At 47.9% G+C, this 16,678-nt stretch overlaps 4 protein-coding genes across 4 annotated transcripts; 2 read left to right on the top strand and 2 right to left on the bottom strand.

The window, feature by feature from the left end:
* Window positions 1-1,233: 1,233 nt before the first annotated feature.
* Window positions 1,234-3,164, bottom strand: BDV38DRAFT_235255 (coatomer subunit delta). Its single transcript, XM_032053320.1, has 5 exons — window positions 3,067-3,164; window positions 2,560-3,003; window positions 2,310-2,506; window positions 1,313-2,250; window positions 1,234-1,252 (listed from the first exon to the last, which is right to left on the bottom strand). Exons 1-4 carry the CDS (start codon window positions 3,067-3,069, stop codon window positions 1,344-1,346), a joined length of 1,551 nt encoding a protein of 516 aa, XP_031918662.1. The 5' UTR covers window positions 3,070-3,164; the 3' UTR covers window positions 1,234-1,252; window positions 1,313-1,343.
* A 4,737-nt stretch (window positions 3,165-7,901) lies between these two features.
* Window positions 7,902-10,785, top strand: BDV38DRAFT_235251 (DUF803 domain membrane protein). Its single transcript, XM_032053319.1, has 8 exons — window positions 7,902-8,615; window positions 8,703-8,746; window positions 8,801-8,826; window positions 8,924-9,014; window positions 9,089-9,179; window positions 9,237-9,397; window positions 9,451-9,742; window positions 9,795-10,785. Exons 1-8 carry the CDS (start codon window positions 8,602-8,604, stop codon window positions 10,282-10,284), a joined length of 1,209 nt encoding a protein of 402 aa, XP_031918661.1. The 5' UTR covers window positions 7,902-8,601; the 3' UTR covers window positions 10,285-10,785.
* A 130-nt stretch (window positions 10,786-10,915) lies between these two features.
* Window positions 10,916-14,338, top strand: BDV38DRAFT_127071 (PH domain-containing protein). Its single transcript, XM_032051234.1, has 3 exons — window positions 10,916-11,330; window positions 11,429-12,156; window positions 12,213-14,338. The coding sequence occupies exons 1-3, from the start codon at window positions 11,123-11,125 to the stop codon at window positions 14,151-14,153; spliced, it is 2,877 nt and encodes a 958-aa protein (XP_031918660.1). The 5' UTR covers window positions 10,916-11,122; the 3' UTR covers window positions 14,154-14,338.
* On the bottom strand, window positions 14,338-16,544 carry BDV38DRAFT_127062 (homeobox domain-containing protein). Its single transcript, XM_032051233.1, has one exon. The coding sequence runs from the start codon at window positions 16,371-16,373 to the stop codon at window positions 14,523-14,525; it is 1,851 nt and encodes a 616-aa protein (XP_031918659.1). The 5' UTR covers window positions 16,374-16,544; the 3' UTR covers window positions 14,338-14,522.
* Window positions 16,545-16,678: the final 134 nt, after the last annotated feature.

Below are 16,678 nucleotides of genomic sequence, written 5' to 3'. Positions count from 1 at the left end.
GAAGAGCCTCTCACAGGGCTGGTTGAACATGGTCTAGAATCACTCTTTTCCGTCTTGTCCCTATATGTAATGCTTATGCGAGGATGCATCTTTGGGGTTGCTGTTAGATGAGGTCAAAGTTTAAGTGAACAGAAATATTGGAGTGACGGGGCGATCCATAGTTGACATGACCGGTTGGAAACTTGACAGGTTTAGTTTCGATATTTCGGCCGAAGGTTAGGTTAGCAAGACATACGTACAATAGTAGGTAGTGGAAATGACAACCCTCATGCCTTGGTTGACTGAGATTCCCCGTTGATGCACCCCACCTGATCGTCAAGGGGATGGCCAGTGGCGTGGAAGAGAGGAGAATACCCCAACAGCTTCCTACGACCCCTGGCTACCGTACTTTAAATGTGATCCAATAACCAGTGGCTCATGTGAAATAGTTTGCACCTCCTCACCGAAAGGCTGACCATCCATGGCGGAGTGTTGGGGGTACGGATAGCCTGGAAGATCAATCAATGACAGGATTGACAGAGTGTTGTATACGCTAAGCATGAGCCGAGAGTCGTTTATTCCTTTTTCTGCCTTGTCCTCCGTGGCTCCGCCCCGTCGAGAGGGTGTCTCTCGGTGCTGACGTCTTTCATTACATCCGAATGACCCAGCTTCGACGACACCCATTCAATTGAGAGCCATGGTCAGCCGGGGGGGGGGGTTTAATGGTCTCATTCTCGCCCATGCCTCAATATTAGCATCGGCTGCAGTAGAATGCCGACTGTTCAAGATTGAGAAGGACGACGTAATGTGAAGATGGGAATACAACCAAAATACCATCGAAGGCAGGTGACTTTCAAGTTACCGCATTTATAGTAAAAAGACAACATCACTTATCGTTTCATGTGCTCTCCTGCCGTCCTACGAAGTTTGAAATTATTTTACTCCACCAAGAAAAATCAAAGGAAAAGAAAAATAAATAGAATCCAGAGGCATAACCTTATGGACTTTCTAATCAGATTCTGTGTTTCTTTAGCGACCGATGTTCAGTAGCGGGCAATATATGGTTGGAACAGACTTGCCCCTTTAGTGAGCCTAGGTATGTGGAAATATGATCTTCGGTATAGATCACTTATGCTCAAAAGTCGACCCCAAAAAATGCTAGTAATAACGCCCTTCCCTTGGTTTTAAACCGTGTACACCGAAGTTACCATCCTCATATAGACAACTAGGCGGGAATGATAATTTGAATTGAGAATATAAGAACAAAGGAGCCCTGGTCAACAGAATTAGAGGAAATTTGCAGTGATCAAATCTTAAAAAAGGCAATCCGAACATCATTAGTACTCTATACACCCAAAACGGTATTACTTGATCAAATAACCATCTGCAATGCTCTTCACGTCCTTGCTGAACCCGGTTTCTTCGCCATCCATTTCCAATAGGGAGACGGCAGTAACATCAACCTCAACGAAAGGATTCGTCTTGGAGAAACGAACGTTCATCGGGAAAAAGACGTTCTCATCAGAATCGCCGGTAGATTCAAACTCGAAGCTACCAGACGCGTTGTTTTCATCCACTGTTCCGATGTTCCAGTCGATGCTATCTCCGGTCACTTCGTACACAGCATCAAAACTAGATACAGACGGTTCCATTTCGCCATATGGAATAGTCACAACAACGTCACGCAGAGCGTCCGACCCAGTGAGCTCGTACTCAACGGTAACTGTAGTAGAATCGGATCCCTTATTCACCCAGACGGTGAAGGTGATAGGGAGCATATCGGCATTATCAGAGCTAGCGACACGCCAACGTAGTACGCCAATTGAGTTATTAACCGGGAATCGCTTGGTCGAATCCTTTAGTTGAATGACAGATGAGTCGGTGAAAGCAGCCTTATCAACATTTGGATGTGTACGGAACTGAGCTCCATGAGTAGGGTTGGTGGCAAGGTCAAGTCTGAGTTTGGTGAACGACGGATCGGAGATGCGGAGCTGTAAGTCGCCCTTGACTTCGAAGGATTTCAGAGCACCTTCACGAGTGAGATTGGCAGAGATTGTTTCTGCAATAGTTACGTGAACAGGATCCCGGTCAGCAGAGAGAGAGGCGCGAGCAGACGAAGTCTCCCCGATGACAGGAGTTGAAGCTTGCGGGGTGACTAGAGGGCTAGACTCCTCAGCTTCAGGCCCCAGATCGCCGCGGACTTTCTCGTATATATCCGTGGTTTTTGACTTCTTGCCGAGCTGCATGCCCTTCCCTCTGGTTGGCAATGGCCTAGAAAAACAGTTACTTGTTAGTTACTGTAACAAAGGCAGCAATGTATAGACACATACTTGGCAAATGATTTCTTCTTCTCTGCTTCATAAGAATCGTAGGTATCGGGTACGGCAGGTCGGGATGGGGGAGTGTAGGCAGGATAGGACGGGGTGCGTGGAGCCATAGCACGACCGGTGCGAGCTGCCTCCTTTCGCTGCATCTCCAACTGTTTCGCCTTTCTTTTGCGCTCCTCGCTCGCCTCGAGTTCTTTGTTCTAAAGAGTAATGTCAGCAAGCAACCAGCCACTTGCCCAGTAGAGATAGCTACCCGTTCAATGATCTCTTGAATTCTCTCCTCGTGGCTCTCCATTTCTAAGAAAGTCTTGATCTGCGACAGCGACAGATTCTCCCTGTACCCCAGTGTCACCAGCTCGTCATATGCGCTGAGTAGCTCGAAGGCATTGCGCAGAATTTCCCGCTCGTCTAAGCTCTTGCAGATGCTGGTAGTAACTTGGGCAAATAGGTGGAGGCTATCAATGTCTTGAAGAATGTTGGATTGACGGTTGGTAATCAGGACAATGTATAGCTCATCCAGGGGCTGGTACACAAAACGGACATTGTCTTGTTCAACGGTGGTGTGCTGGGTGCCAGAATCTGCCAGTTTCGGGAAGGATGCGAGCAGAGCTTCGATTCTGGAGCGAGCAATCTCACGGAACTGGCGCGAGAGAACTGCTTTTCCCCCGCGGGTGCATATGGACGCTGCGAGTACGACCTATGTTTGTGTGTTGACAACGGTTAGCAATATTTAGTGGGATCACTAAAAGAGGTAACAAACCATGACTGTATAATAAGCGGTCTAAATCCGTTTCGATGGTAGTCGAACGAAATGGCAGCTTTAGTGGAATGACCGATTATCTGAAAGCGTGTCCAGACTGTGCCCGAATGCAATGCCAGGTATTCCACTCCAGCGGCGGAGCCGCTTGCTGTTCACTTCTGTCTCTCCGTTGGCCCGTGCACAGCGCTACCCCCTCGCTTACCACAGCACAAGAAGGAGACCGAGAGAGCCTAACTTTGCTGCTGGCGACCTCTACACGTCTACCAACCCGTCAACCCGTCACCTGCCTCTATCTCCTTTCCTTGTTATCTTTCATTGTTTTCTCACACTGACGGTTGCCGAAAGGGTCTCTATCTCTTCTACTTTACGTGTTGGTTGAGACTTTCTTTTCTCCTTAGTAAGCGTAGCAGGCACACCTTTATTCGAACTCCCATCTTTGACAGTTGGGACGTCACCCTGAAGTCTTCCGCGATTCCCCTTACCCGTTGCTTTTTAAGACATTCATGCCATGGCCATAGCCTCTTCGTTAGCATTTTCTGCAATGGAACCCCCTGCCGTCGATGACACGATGGAGATGGCTTCGCCTTATCAGGGGCATGCCGATGATTTCGACATCGACCTCGATGTCATGGACGACCAAGCCTCAAACACCGACAAAGATATGATGGGAGCCGACGAATATGAAGAAGCCCCACATGGAACAGAATACGAACAGGACGACCCAAACGATGCGGATATGATAGATGAGGTCGCCGAACCGGCCATGCTTGATGTGGACGATCAGTATGCAGAGACAAGTTACAGTGTCGAGATGCAGTACGGCACCGAGAAGATCTATGAGGCGGAGATGCTAGAAGATGATTACGATGAAGACATTGATGCCCCTGTTCCAGAAGCCTCTGTACCAGAATCTCAAGAAGCACCGGCATCCCTTGAGCCAGCGGATAATCAAGTAACATCAAAACACATCTTAACGGAAAAGAATGATAGCGATGAAGCCACTAGCAGAGAACACATTGTGGAAGCGCGCCCCGAGAATAACGCCGAATCCGCGCACCCCCAAGATGAAGCACCGAAAGAAGTTTCTCCAGAGTACCATCATCAAGTTGAAGACAACATTAACCAGGAGACCGAAGTGGACCAGTCCGGGTCTGCGGATTTGGATAATAACGTCATTGACACTAACCAACCAGAACAAGCAGATATACACGAAAGTCCTGGTGATCATAAAGATCATATAGCTGGCGCCGAAAGCCCCGAAGTTCATGAAGAAGATGCAGGTGAAAATCGGCAAACAGCGGACGAGAACAAAGAATTGGAGCCGGAAGAAAGGAAAACCACTGAAAGTGAAATAGGACAAGATGAGTCTCATGGGCAGGAGACGGAACTTGCGGAACACGACGAGCAAGAGCAGGATACGACTAAGGATTCTTCGTTGTACCCTGTGAGAGTGTACTACCAAGACAACGAAATCTCGCTATTTCCTCCCCAGGAGGGTGACTCCTCCGAAACATTTTTCCTCGAAGATGAGAATCTCGCATACACACCGTTAGGGGAGCTCTTCCAGTCCTGCCGTCGAGTGCTCCAGGACAATGTTGGAGACAATGAGGTTCTCGTTATGGATGTTGACGCTTTGAACATTCAACTTACTGAGGTTCGTCACTCTTTCATTATTTATTGTACAAATGCTGACTGTCTGGACCAGGATTCTTTACATATATCAAAGGTGACTTTGTACCAGATTGTCGACCTGTATCTGCAGTTGTGCCACAATGATGGAATTGATGAACCTGAACCGCTTTATCTCACTCTCAACACAAAACTAACTATACCTGCCGAAGTATCTGACCTTCTCCTAGCTGCAAGCGAAGGAAAAGGGTTGTCTGAAATCCATTCATGGGATGGCTATCAAGAAGTGGAAGCAGCTTCAGCAGAGATCTTGGAAGCAGACGATCAGGAAGCGAGCCTCGCCGAGGAACAGCAAGGAGTCTCTGACCAGCATGAGTGTCACCCCTCTGAGTCGCAGGAAATTCATGGAAACGAGTCAAATGCTCAAGAGCAGCAAGCTGGGGGGACCCAACCGGATGGACAAAATCCCGAAAGTGATGATGATGCAGGTGCTGATACATCGGGTGGTATTACTGAAGAGACCGGCGGTGATGGTGAGACTAAGGCTCCCACTCAGCCAGGACTTGAGAACCCTGAGCTTCACGATCCCCAGTCACTAAATGAAGAATCGTATGACTCTGGGGAGGAGCAGCATACAGAATCGACTGCTACTATTACTAATTTGTCGGCAACTGATCTAACAGAGGAGCAACCAGATCCTGACGGCTCTACGGATGTTCTACATGATGATCACCAAGCCCACGATATCCATGAAGAACAATATGCACTGGGAAGCACCAACGACGAAGGTTACCCCGAAGAGGGAAACATTCCGATCAATACCAATCACAATGACGGTTCTGAGGAGGCTGAGGGCGATGCTTCTGATCATAGACATGATCACCAGGCAGCTGAGTCAACCACAGAAGAGCTTCGGGAGGAATCTCCGCAAGAACTTGATGAAGACAATAAATCCAAGGCCAAGGGCGCTGTGACTCAATATCAAGACGATGAAACCGAAGAGACATTGCAGGGCGATAAGAGTGATGCTTTGCCTAAAGTGGATAACATTGGCTCAGATCTGTCAGGAAACAATGTTCAACCCAATCCCGACCTGGCAGATGACCCGTTAGTCATCTCAGAGGACATCTTGAATAGTCCTACTCAAGCTTCGGCGATTGCGGACAATGATATCGAGGGTGCAGAGCTGCCTGAGGAATTTAATGATATAACCGGGCACATCACATCAAATCATGCCAACCAGGAAACCGAAGAGTTGCCCTTTGACGACGACGAGGAAGACTATCTGGACCTGGGAATCGCAGAAGAGCTCGGTGTTACTGAGGGACCTGGCATGAATTCGCCCGGTCTAGCATCTACTAAACGACACCGCGAGCCGGAAGACGAGTTCGAGCTAGCCGAGAGTCCTACTCCGGACGCTAAACGTTCCAAGTCATCATGATCTCCAACGTTACTCGTTTCTCGCTTCCCCTAGTCTAGACCTCTATTCTGGGCTATGTGGGCTGTTGTTGGATTCGCCTAACCAGCCACTGCACCTTTCGGTTCATACTGATTACAGTATTGTTTCCGTTAGGGTCAACTAGTAACTATGACCTAACTACTAACAAAATCTATCCGGCGCGCCGAGTTTGAGAAACACTTCACTGAACCAGGTATGTATCACCCTCATAACTCCGTCATTCTCTCGAGGGATACTCTTAACGTATACCTTCAACCTTCTCGCCATGCGAATACGACTCGTAAGTTTAGGTTTGTACACATTATTTCGACTTGAGATTACTTGAACTCTGCCTTCCTTACATCTCAACCCCTTTTTGTTGCATTAATTGTGACTTCTGGCTCAAGTGATACCGCTTGACATTTCGGCGTTATACGGCGTGTAAGGTTTTCTCATACCAAAAGCGCTATACCCAGATAGCAGTTCAGCACCGGCACCGTGGGTTATTCACCCTTCGGGCCCTTGCCTCTCCAGGGGTGCACAATGATATCTTAAGTTTTCGTTTTGATCTACGGCGTTTCTTCTGAGTATTTCGCAGTCGCTATCTTTGTATGCACGGAAGGGTTCGGGATTTGAGACTGAATAAGGTGAATGGACATTTGCGAAGGGAGTTTGTACGACGGGGTGTACCGGGCAGCCGTACGGAGTAAAGAAATAATGCTAGGTACCAATGTTGATTGACTGCTATAGCCTGTCCGTAATACCTCTTCCCGTACTCCGTATTCTAACCTCCTATTCAACCAACTTGGAATTCGATGTACGATGCAAGGGTTTTTCTTGAAGGGGACGGCTATGCCTACTACTTGGTCAACCGCAAGTCACGTGTCTCCGTGTGCGAATAGGGAGCCTGCCATCCGAGCAGATTGATTTTAGGTTACAGTAGTCTAGGGACAATGCATAGCGTTAAAGCATCTCATAGCCTGGACGGCCTCTCAGGTGAGGGGTTGTTGGTGATAGAATTCTGGAAGGAGGTAGTGGGAGGCTATATTGTATTATTCATGAATTTCTGATACTGGAAGTCTGGAATACGTAGCTAATCTCCAGAGGGGCTGGGAGTGGATACCTCGGCAGTTTAATTAGGCCCTCGTGCCAGGCTCTTATGATGACAGGGATTTTCAACGGTGAACAGAAGAACAAGAAAAGAGGATAAAAAAGTTAACAAGGGTAACATATCATATCACATGATACTTGCAGTAACCTGTCAGTTAAACAGTATCTTGTGTAATATACTGGTAACCAACTTTCTGCCAGGGACTGGTAACAGTAACCACTGTACGGAGTAGCGCCGGGAAACAGATTGCCAAATTAATTAATTAATCATTCTTAGACAACATATGAGATTCCCCAAGATGTGAAACGCCGATCAGACACACAGGAACGGTTCAACAAGGAGCACCAAGGGGCTTGCGCGTTGGGGTGCTGGCTAGTGATTGGGTGGCGGGTTGTGGCCACCTATGCCCTTCATTACGGAACCTAGGTTGGGTATGACCATTCCAGCCCATGATGGTTTACCCTATCCACGCCGTAAGAGGGCACTACAACCTAACAGTGGGCATGCATACAGTGCATATAGTACATCGATGCGGACATTTAGCACGGAGTCGTTTTTATGATGTTATACTCCGTACAGTAAAACCACTTCTGTACTTAGTATAGGTATCCATCTTAGTCAATGATAATCGCAACAATATCCTACTCCATAGTAGTACGCAAGGTTGGCACTCTATTCTTAGTATGGTGGCGCGGATAGGTAACTACTAATTGGGTAGAATTGAGTCCTTGTATTGAATTCGATTCTCTGCACTGGTGACTCTCTGGGCTGTATACTAGATTTCAATGTTCCGAGAGAGCAAGGCTAAGGGAATCACAGATCCCATTTTTCGACGCTTGTAATATTATTATTTTTTCAGCTCCTCTCCAAAGCAGACTGTGGGCTTTTTATTCATCGCCTCCAACCACTTACGCGTCCAAAAACAGTCCGGTTCCGTCTGCTGGGAAGGGAAAAATTCCCCCCACCGCACGAGCGCAGGCAGCCAAGCCAACCTCAGGCCAGCCTCTAGAACCGATCAGGGAAGGCCGACAAGTAAGCTCTCTTTCAATCGCAGGAGTTCTCGACCAACGACTCTTCAGAAAGTCACTAGATCCAACAGACACTCAAATAACTTGTGGGAAACCACCTCTATTCTTTTCTTACGCTGGAGTTATTGCAGTGTTGCTGTTAATTCTTCATCTTCCTGCATAGAGACGTTCATTGCTGGTGCGCCCCGGATGCTTGGCTAGTCGACCGAGAGCCAACAACGACCCAATTCCGCTTCCCTATTTTCGCTTTCGATTCTATTTCCCAAGGCGACTGCTAGCATTGGAGTACATACAACAGGGGGAGCCTTTAGCTCCTACGATACGTCAATATGCTCTCCGATAAGTATGCAGTATCTGTTATGCCCTTGATTGTTTGATTCTAGGGGCCTCATGACCATGGTGTTCTGACCGGTCTTTCTGTTGTGTACAGGTACATAGGCCTAATTTTGGCCATCCTATCAACGATGGCAATAGGTATGTATTCTTCTTGGGGACTCATGCGAAGACCAGAATTGACCATATGCTTAGGCACAAGTTTTGTTATTACCAAAAAGGTCCGTTCGCTTTCGTTCACGCTTTCCACTCGTCCCTCCTCTCCGCCCGCCTATACTTTCCTCGGTTCGAGATTCGAAACTAATCAATTGCGTGCAGGGGTTAACACAGGCCTCCGAACAACATGGATTCGAGGGAGAAGGATTCTCATATTTGAAAAGTCCGATTTGGTGGGGTGGTGTTATCACACGTACGAACACTCCGGCTGTTGCCTACCGAAAGAGAGATATACAAAAGGGATTTGGAGCTGACAGCGATCGGTAGTGGCTATTGGAGAAGTCGCGAACTTCGCAGCCTACGCTTTTGCGCCTGCGATCCTTGTTACCCCTTTGGGCGCATTGAGTGTTTTAATAGGGTAGGAGTTGTCCTCTGGTCTAGTGTTTTCTGTGCGACTTGCTGATGAAAGGTGAAGTGCGGTCCTCGGTTCCTATTTTCTCAACGAGAAATTGGGCACATTGGGTAAAATGGGCTGCGCTTTGTGTCTGCTCGGCTCCGTGGTAATTGTGCTTCACGCGCCTCCGGACAAGCCCGTCGAGACAATCGAAGAAATTTTGCACTATGCCCTCCAACCTGGTACGTACAGTCCCAATAACACGCGGCGCACAACTAACATCGATTTACAACAGGATTTCTTCTCTATTGTCTTGCTGTCGCAATTTTCTCTAGCGTCATGATCTACCGAGTTGCGCCGGTCTACGGCAAAAAGAATCCCCTCATCTTTATCTCGATCTGTTCCACCGTCGGTTCCGTCTCCGTTATGTCCGTTAAGGCCTTTGGCATTGCCTTGAAGCTTACCCTTGGTGGCAACAACCAATTTACGCACGCATCAACCTACGTTTTCCTGATCGTTACGGCTTTCTGTATCCTCACCCAGATGAACTATTTCAACAAGGCGTTGAACCAGTTTTCTACCTCGATGTAAGTAGGCTGGCGCCATTACGCAACCGCAGCTGACAAATCCCCCTTCTAGAGTCAATCCCCTTTATTATGTGACGTTTACAACGGCCACATTATGCGCTTCCTTCATCCTTTTCAAGGGCTTCAACACCACTGACGCTGTCAACACGATTTCGTTGCTCTGCGGGTTTCTCATCATCTTCTCCGGCGTATATCTGTTGAACCTCTCCCGACATGACCCGGATGGGCGGCAGATGCTGAACTCCAAGCTAGATGATGAAGGTGTGCCAACTGATGGAATTGCAAGCTTCCAAACCCGCCGGTCTATGCAGTCCCGTCGGAGCAACGAGCCCCACCGTCGAAGTTCGTCAAGCCTTGCCTTCCTGAATGGCAATGGAGACCGTGAAGGCCTCATTCACGCTTATGATGTGGAGAACCAAGCCTATGGGCTGTCAGAGTTAACTGAAGAAAGTGACGGAGAGCCAGGCCCCACGTATAAAAATAAAAGAAGCGACGACCTAGAACGCACCTCTCATCAACCCAACAAGCATGATGAGCGATAGTATGACGGTCTCTCTCGACCTCTCGTCTTCATTTGATCTGCTGGTTTTTATTTACGACAAGGATACTGCTGTTACGTTTTTCCTTTCTCTCTTTTGCTTTTCCCCCACTCGGTCATGCGTTGCTATTGCCACCGTTCGACCCAAGAATCTTGTTTTATGGCTGCATTGTACTTTTACTTCTCTTGAAGCGCAAGAAAATATACCAGGCTGAGGAACTAGGGATGCTCATGAGTCATTTGAACTGAATTGGACAAGTTTTCTATACATTTTTTTCCTTTGGTTTCTTCTATTCATCTTTATTCCCCCTCACGCCTTGCTTTTCTGGCCAACTCCTTGACTGGGGTCAGAAGAGCAACAGTTGTCTGCGACAAACAAATTTGTATATACGCATCGTTGTCAGATTTTGAGATAGATGTTGTGCATTGACTCAATTGGGAATAATTTGTTGGTAGTCATCTTGTGAAGAGGATCAACAATTTTTTTTTTTTTAAAAAAAAAAAAAAAAAAAAAAAGAAATGAAGAAGAGAGAAAAAACAACTAAAATAAATATTGAGGGGAACGTGGGGTACCTGAGCTGATGAAGTCAGCGAGTGGAGATCAGCTGTCCTTGTCCAAGCTAAGCTATATACCTTACATAGCCTCCATTATTTTATTCCCATGACATACTTTTGCCTTGCAGAGGGTTTCTTGCGAACGACGGTATGGGCCATTAGTTTCATTGAATAATGCAGGCTAGAGGAAAGAAAGATTGCGCTGGATTTAATAAATTGCCTCCTATCCTGCACAATTCCCGAAGCTAGCGCGATTCTCCGCCTCCGCGAAACCGATAACCGGCGACATGCCAGCCTTGTTGCGAAAACTGGGTATCATCGCTGCCGTCGATGGACTTATTCTTCAGTTTCACGGGAATGGCCTGCGACATAATGGTACCGGCGAACCCTCCTCGATACGGATTGACTATAAGACCAGCAAGGTCTCATTCATACCAACCTACGCCGCGGACCAAGATGAGCGTGATTCAGGGTTGGAGGCTTTTGGCCTTGTTGGTGAGTAGGCTTTTGACCCTCATAGCCTCCCGTTATCCCATATTGCTTGCTGTTTCTGTCCTACCGGATTCTATGTTGTTAACCGAACGGTACCAAAGGTCTTCTGACCGTTGCGTCATACTCCTTTCTCATTTCTATAACTCAACGCCAACAAGTTGCGCAAATCCAAGGAAAGCCTGTTTACACTATTACCAATGTTGCCATCATTCCAACCTCGTCACAGGAAGATGCTAGCCGCGCAATTTCCCAGGCAAAAGAACAACTCTTGCAAGGTGAAGGTGGGCAAGATGAGACGGCTTCAGAGGAGAGTATATCCGATGTAGAGACTGATGGTGAGGATCTCGATGTTGGCACCGTCCCCTCATCCCCGGTCCGAGAGGCTTCTCATGTTAGAGGTCATAGTGTCAGCAGTATTGCTGAAGATGTGATCGGAAAGAGGGCACGTTTTGGACGCTTTGCGGCGAATTGGTTGTCGAGGAAGACCCTTGGATTACCAGGGTTTGGTACAGTTGGTCAGGAACCTACGAACACGCCTACAGGTGCCGATCAAAAGGCGGCACATTCTGTGGGCACAAACGTGAACAAGGAAAATGCGGAAGCAACTGCGTCAGAAGTCGACGTTTCGCTACGGCAGAGCGCAGGGCAGCTGTCGTCAACTGATCCGATGATTGAATTGTTGCCGAAATTACTTCGTTACACGAAATTGCTTTTTACCTCGAATAATTTCTTCTTTGCGTATGACTATGACCTCACTAGACATATTGGCGGGCAAAATTTGGCATTCAACAATGGCCATCTGCCACTACACAAGGTAGTGGACGAATTGGTAAGTCGAAAACATGTCTTTATGTCTGATCGCCCTCAGCTGACCTTAGAGTGCAGTACTTCTGGAATAGACATCTCATGGAGCCATTTATCACAGTCGATGCCCATGGTTTCGTGTTGCCGCTGATGCAGGGTTTTGTCGGCCAGCGGGAATTCACCGTGGCGACTACAGAAGACCATCGACCGACAGGACCGAATAATCCTCAAAAGAGCTCGGAGGGGCTTATCGTAGATGAAACACATCAAACGCAAGCCCCGGGTGTTGATAAACGAAAATTCCTCCTTACCTTGATTTCTCGGCGGTCGGTCAAACGACCTGGCCTCCGATATTTGCGCCGTGGTGTTGATGATGAAGGAAACACCGCCAACAGTGTCGAGACTGAACAGATACTCTCGGACCCTGACTGGGATCCTTCACGCAATGTCTACTCCCATCTTCAAGTGCGTGGATCCATTCCGCTATACTTCTCTCAGTCACCCTATGCTTTCAAGCCCGTTCCCGTGCTACATCACTCGCCAGAAACGAATCAGTTTGCCTTTGATAGACATTTTCGGAACTTGAGTCGAAAGTACGGCAAAATCCAAGCAGTTTCACTCATTGACAAGTACGCGGGCGAAAAGAAGCTGGGGGAGCAGTATGAAAAATATGCGCAAGCTATGAACCAGTCAGGAGGGATTGATGGGACACAGCTTGGCTTAGAGTGGTTTGATTTCCACAATGAGTGCCGCGGAATGAAATTTGAGAATGTCAGTCGACTTGTAAATAGCTTGGAGAGCACCTTGAACGAATACAGCGACACAGTTGTACAAAACAATACTGTTGTGCGGGGACAAACAGGCATCGTCCGCACCAACTGCATGGACTGCCTAGATCGTACGGGAGTCGCGCAATGCGCCTTTGGCCAATGGGCCCTAGAGCGGGAGCTGAAGCAGGAAAGCCTAAATATCGACCTTGGCGGCGACTCATCGACGCAATGGTTCAATACCCTTTGGGCAGATAACGGCGATGCCATCTCCAAGCAGTATTCCTCAACAGCAGCTCTGAAAGGTGATTATACTCGGACTAGGAAACGGGACTATCGAGGTGCATTGAACGACCTGGGACTGACGCTAACACGATACTTCAATAACATTGTCAACGACTATTTCTCACAAGCGTGTATCGACTACATGCTAGGAAATGTTTCCACGCAGGTGTTTACAGAATTTGCAACGGAAATGCAGACAGCTGATCCAGGAATATCGGTTCAAAAACTCCGCCAGAATGCTATAGATACGAGCTGCAGGATTGTGATCAGCGAACAGTCGGAGGAGTTTCTGGGTGGCTGGACGATGCTAACTCCGCGACAACCTAATACTCTGAGAACCTTACCGTTCGAGGAAGCTGTTCTCTTACTCACAGATGCCGCCATCTACAGCTGCCGGTTCGATTGGAACATCGATAAAGTGTTGTCATTCGAACGAATTGATCTGCGCTCCGTAACACGAATCAACTACGGCACATACATCACTTCCATTCTGACCGACACGCAGACTGACCAACATGGTAACGTTGGCCTTGTTATCGAGTACCGTGAGGGCGATGCAAACGCTCTTCGTGTCAACACCCGCTCATTACAAAGTAACGTGGATACCAAGACGCTTGACAGCAACGCTCCCTCCAGCAATGAATGGGACGTATACTCCTGGTTCAAGGGTACACCCCGCTCGATGACCCGATTTATTGCATTCAAAGCTCTTCCCCTCTCCAACTCTGTGACACAAACAAAGAAGAGCAGCATAACAGTCAGCGAAACAGACTGGGTGCGGACTATCTGCGAGGAAATAGAGCGAGCTATGAAGACCGGCGAAGTTCAGCGACCAGATCCAAATGACCAAAAAGAAGAAGCTCCATCCATAATCGAAGCATCGGATATTATTTCCTTAGATGATGCTAAGAAACGGACAGGTATCTTTGAGCATTTGGTTTATGACATCAAAAAGTTGGTGTGGGCGTAGATGTCAACGGTATATGTCGTTGTCTTATGTGGTTTACGAGCGAACACGATTTCTCTTGAGAAACTAGTATATCCTAATATATAAAATACCACATAACGCACTTAGATTTGTTGAGAACATACCAGGAACATGTTATTTATACTCCCACCGAATGGACCTGCTCCCTTTCTGTTGCCATCTGCTCTGTTATTTGCATATTTCGCACCATTTGTACTAACGGAGTTAGGCACCACATCTAAACGTATGTACTTTATGGCGTCGATCAGATAGCTGAGATAATGATATATGCGTACCTCACCACACTGTTGGATTTCCTAGGAAACGGGCTCAGTGGTATAGCACACCATCCTTTGGCCCTTCCCTCTATTTTTACATGCACGTTCCTTGGTCACGCTTTCCCGGTAACACCGCATTTCTCAAGACACTCGATATTTCTGCCTCTAGGCCCCAGTCACCTTCCCACCGTTCCATCCGGACGCCCTCTTTGAAATGCCCTGCTAGATGATTGGTTCTTAACGCCCAATTACTGAGTTCCAGACCACAGAATCCACAACGACTTCGTATATCACCTCTTTTCAAGCGCCAGGCATCAAGATCTGGGATTGGGACCTTGGTACAGCTATGGAACTTGCGTAGGTGCTGCCATAGATGGTCTTTTCGAGTGAATGACCGCTGTTCTATTGGCTTCTCTGCACAAGCGCGGAAGTCATGTTCCTCTAAATGGGCTTGGGAAGGCCATGATAAAGAGCAGAATTTACACACGGCCTGGTTTGGTTCGGTCAATTCTAGGTCTGCGAGGTTCGGTGTGCAGATCCATGACTCCAAGGAGAGGTGGACACTTGTCTCGTGCCGGGTCCAATCGTTCTTCTTCTTGAAGCATTGTGGACAGAATGTGCACTGGTATCGATATTCCTCAGCAGCGTGTGAGGATCGGCGTTTGTGCCGTCGGGGTGGTTTGATGGGGAATGACAGGGCGCCGTCGTTGGGAGATTGATGACTCCATGCTGTGGATATACTGTCGGATGATGCTTCTGAATGTCTGCTCCCGAATCCTGAGATTGAGGAGTCGAAAAGGGAAGATGATGCCGAGTCGAAGTTCAGCGATGGTGATCCGGTTGGGAGACGGTTGGTTTCAGAGGCCAAACCACTCCAGCTTGAGTCTGCTGTAGAAGACGCGATGGCATCCCTAATCGCTGCTTCAGGCACTGGATCATCTTCTGGAGGAGATGCCTGCCATCGCTCCAAGGGTGTCATCGCTGTCCACTGGCTAGTGGGCATTGGGGAACCAGCTCGGTTGATTTGAGGACGGCCGGAGAATTCCATCTTCTGTTTCTGGCGTCGACGGGCATTGGCAAACCATGTCGAGATTCGTTTCTTGGAGAAGCCTGTCTCACGGGCAAGCTGCGATTTTTGGTCCTCGGAAGGATAGGGACACTCCTGATTCTGAAGGAACCATGACCGTAAGACTCTGGCTCCTTTTCTGACAAATTGCTTGGAGTCTTTCGGCTCAATTTTGCCTCTCGAGTGATCTAACATAGAAGCGTCGAGCTCGCTCTCTTGCTCCGGGATCGTCATCTGGTTCGCAAAAGCAACATCCTCGCTCAGCTCCCGGAGGCCATGGAGATGACCGATTGCTGGAACGAGGGTCTCAAACCCGGAAGGTTGGCGTTTCTCTCCTATTGCTAGACTGCATTCGCGGAATAAAGCCACGCAGCTCGAACACGAGGTGATTGGGTTCGGATTCGCTGGAGTGGTCCGGATAATCAGGCACTGCAACCGGTGCTTACGACAATAGCTACAGGGATGCGGTGGACAATAAGCACCATCCAGAAATTGGGTTACATCAGTAAGTCCTGGACGCATAGGCACGGGGTTATATAATTCTTGGAGTTGATCAATAGCTGCAGTGGTACCGGTCTTGTTTATTTGGGTTTCCGGCGATGGAACAGTTGGGTCACCTTGGATAGGAAAACGAGATGGCATCTCGGTTTGTTCAGATGGGTCAGAAGCTAACCATTGTGACCACTGTTCGTAGTTCGGGTTTGAAGAAGCGCCAAGCAGCTCCGCGTTGAGTGCATCCCAGTCGAAGGCAGCATTCTCCTCTAGTGGCAAATTAAGGAAGTTGATATCTGGCACATGGAAATCGTCGGCTGACCTGTCTTCTGGTTTAGAGACTTGTGGAAAGTTTTGCGATAAATCTAATTCAGATTCATCACCCATGTTTATGTATAAGTCCACAGAATCCCTGAAGGGAAGAAGTGGTTCAGTTCATCAGAAGAATCACGTCACGTTGTTTGTACAAGCTTGGAAGCTGCTGACTCACCACCAGACTCTGCTAAAGTGGTTTAGCCTAACTGCTGACCGCAACCTTGTCGGCTAGAGCCAATAAGAAATTACTTAGTTCTCTACTAATCTACTAGTATATCACTGCCAGTGGCTATATCAGGAAATCTTACAAAGTAATGAATGGTACTCTCGATGCGCTGAGTAGCTTCTCGTTTAGCCATTTCACAGCCTATGTACAA

The sequence above is a fragment of the Aspergillus pseudotamarii genome (assembly GCF_009193445.1).
Source record: "Aspergillus pseudotamarii strain CBS 117625 unplaced genomic scaffold BDV38scaffold_4, whole genome shotgun sequence".
In the NCBI taxonomy this organism is placed as follows: Eukaryota; Fungi; Ascomycota; class Eurotiomycetes; order Eurotiales; family Aspergillaceae; genus Aspergillus; species Aspergillus pseudotamarii.
Note: the sequence above shows the minus strand (reverse complement) of the source record. Positions and strands in the feature narration are given on the sequence as shown.

What these genes read in the sequence shown, in the direction of transcription:
- BDV38DRAFT_127062 (XM_032051233.1), bottom strand. Translation starts at nt 16,373, where the DNA reads ATGGGTGATGAATCTGAATTAGATTTATCGCAAAACTTTCCACAAGTC.
- BDV38DRAFT_127071 (XM_032051234.1), top strand. Translation starts at nt 11,123, where the DNA reads ATGCCAGCCTTGTTGCGAAAACTGGGTATCATCGCTGCCGTCGATGGA. An exon ending in GGAGGCTTTTGGCCTTGTTG is followed by an intron (nt 11,331 to 11,428) that starts GTGAGTAGGCTT and finishes ACGGTACCAAAG; the next exon opens with GTCTTCTGACCGTTGCGTCA. An exon ending in ACAAGGTAGTGGACGAATTG is followed by an intron (nt 12,157 to 12,212) that starts GTAAGTCGAAAA and finishes CTTAGAGTGCAG; the next exon opens with TACTTCTGGAATAGACATCT.
- BDV38DRAFT_235251 (XM_032053319.1), top strand. An exon ending in GCACTATGCCCTCCAACCTG is followed by an intron (nt 9,398 to 9,450) that starts GTACGTACAGTC and finishes GATTTACAACAG; the next exon opens with GATTTCTTCTCTATTGTCTT. An exon ending in AACCAGTTTTCTACCTCGAT is followed by an intron (nt 9,743 to 9,794) that starts GTAAGTAGGCTG and finishes TCCCCCTTCTAG; the next exon opens with AGTCAATCCCCTTTATTATG.
- BDV38DRAFT_235255 (XM_032053320.1), bottom strand. An exon ending in TTCAAGAGATCATTGAACGG is followed by an intron (nt 2,507 to 2,559) that starts GTAGCTATCTCT and finishes ATTACTCTTTAG; the next exon opens with AACAAAGAACTCGAGGCGAG. An exon ending in AAGAAGAAATCATTTGCCAA is followed by an intron (nt 2,251 to 2,309) that starts GTATGTGTCTAT and finishes CTGTTTTTCTAG; the next exon opens with GCCATTGCCAACCAGAGGGA.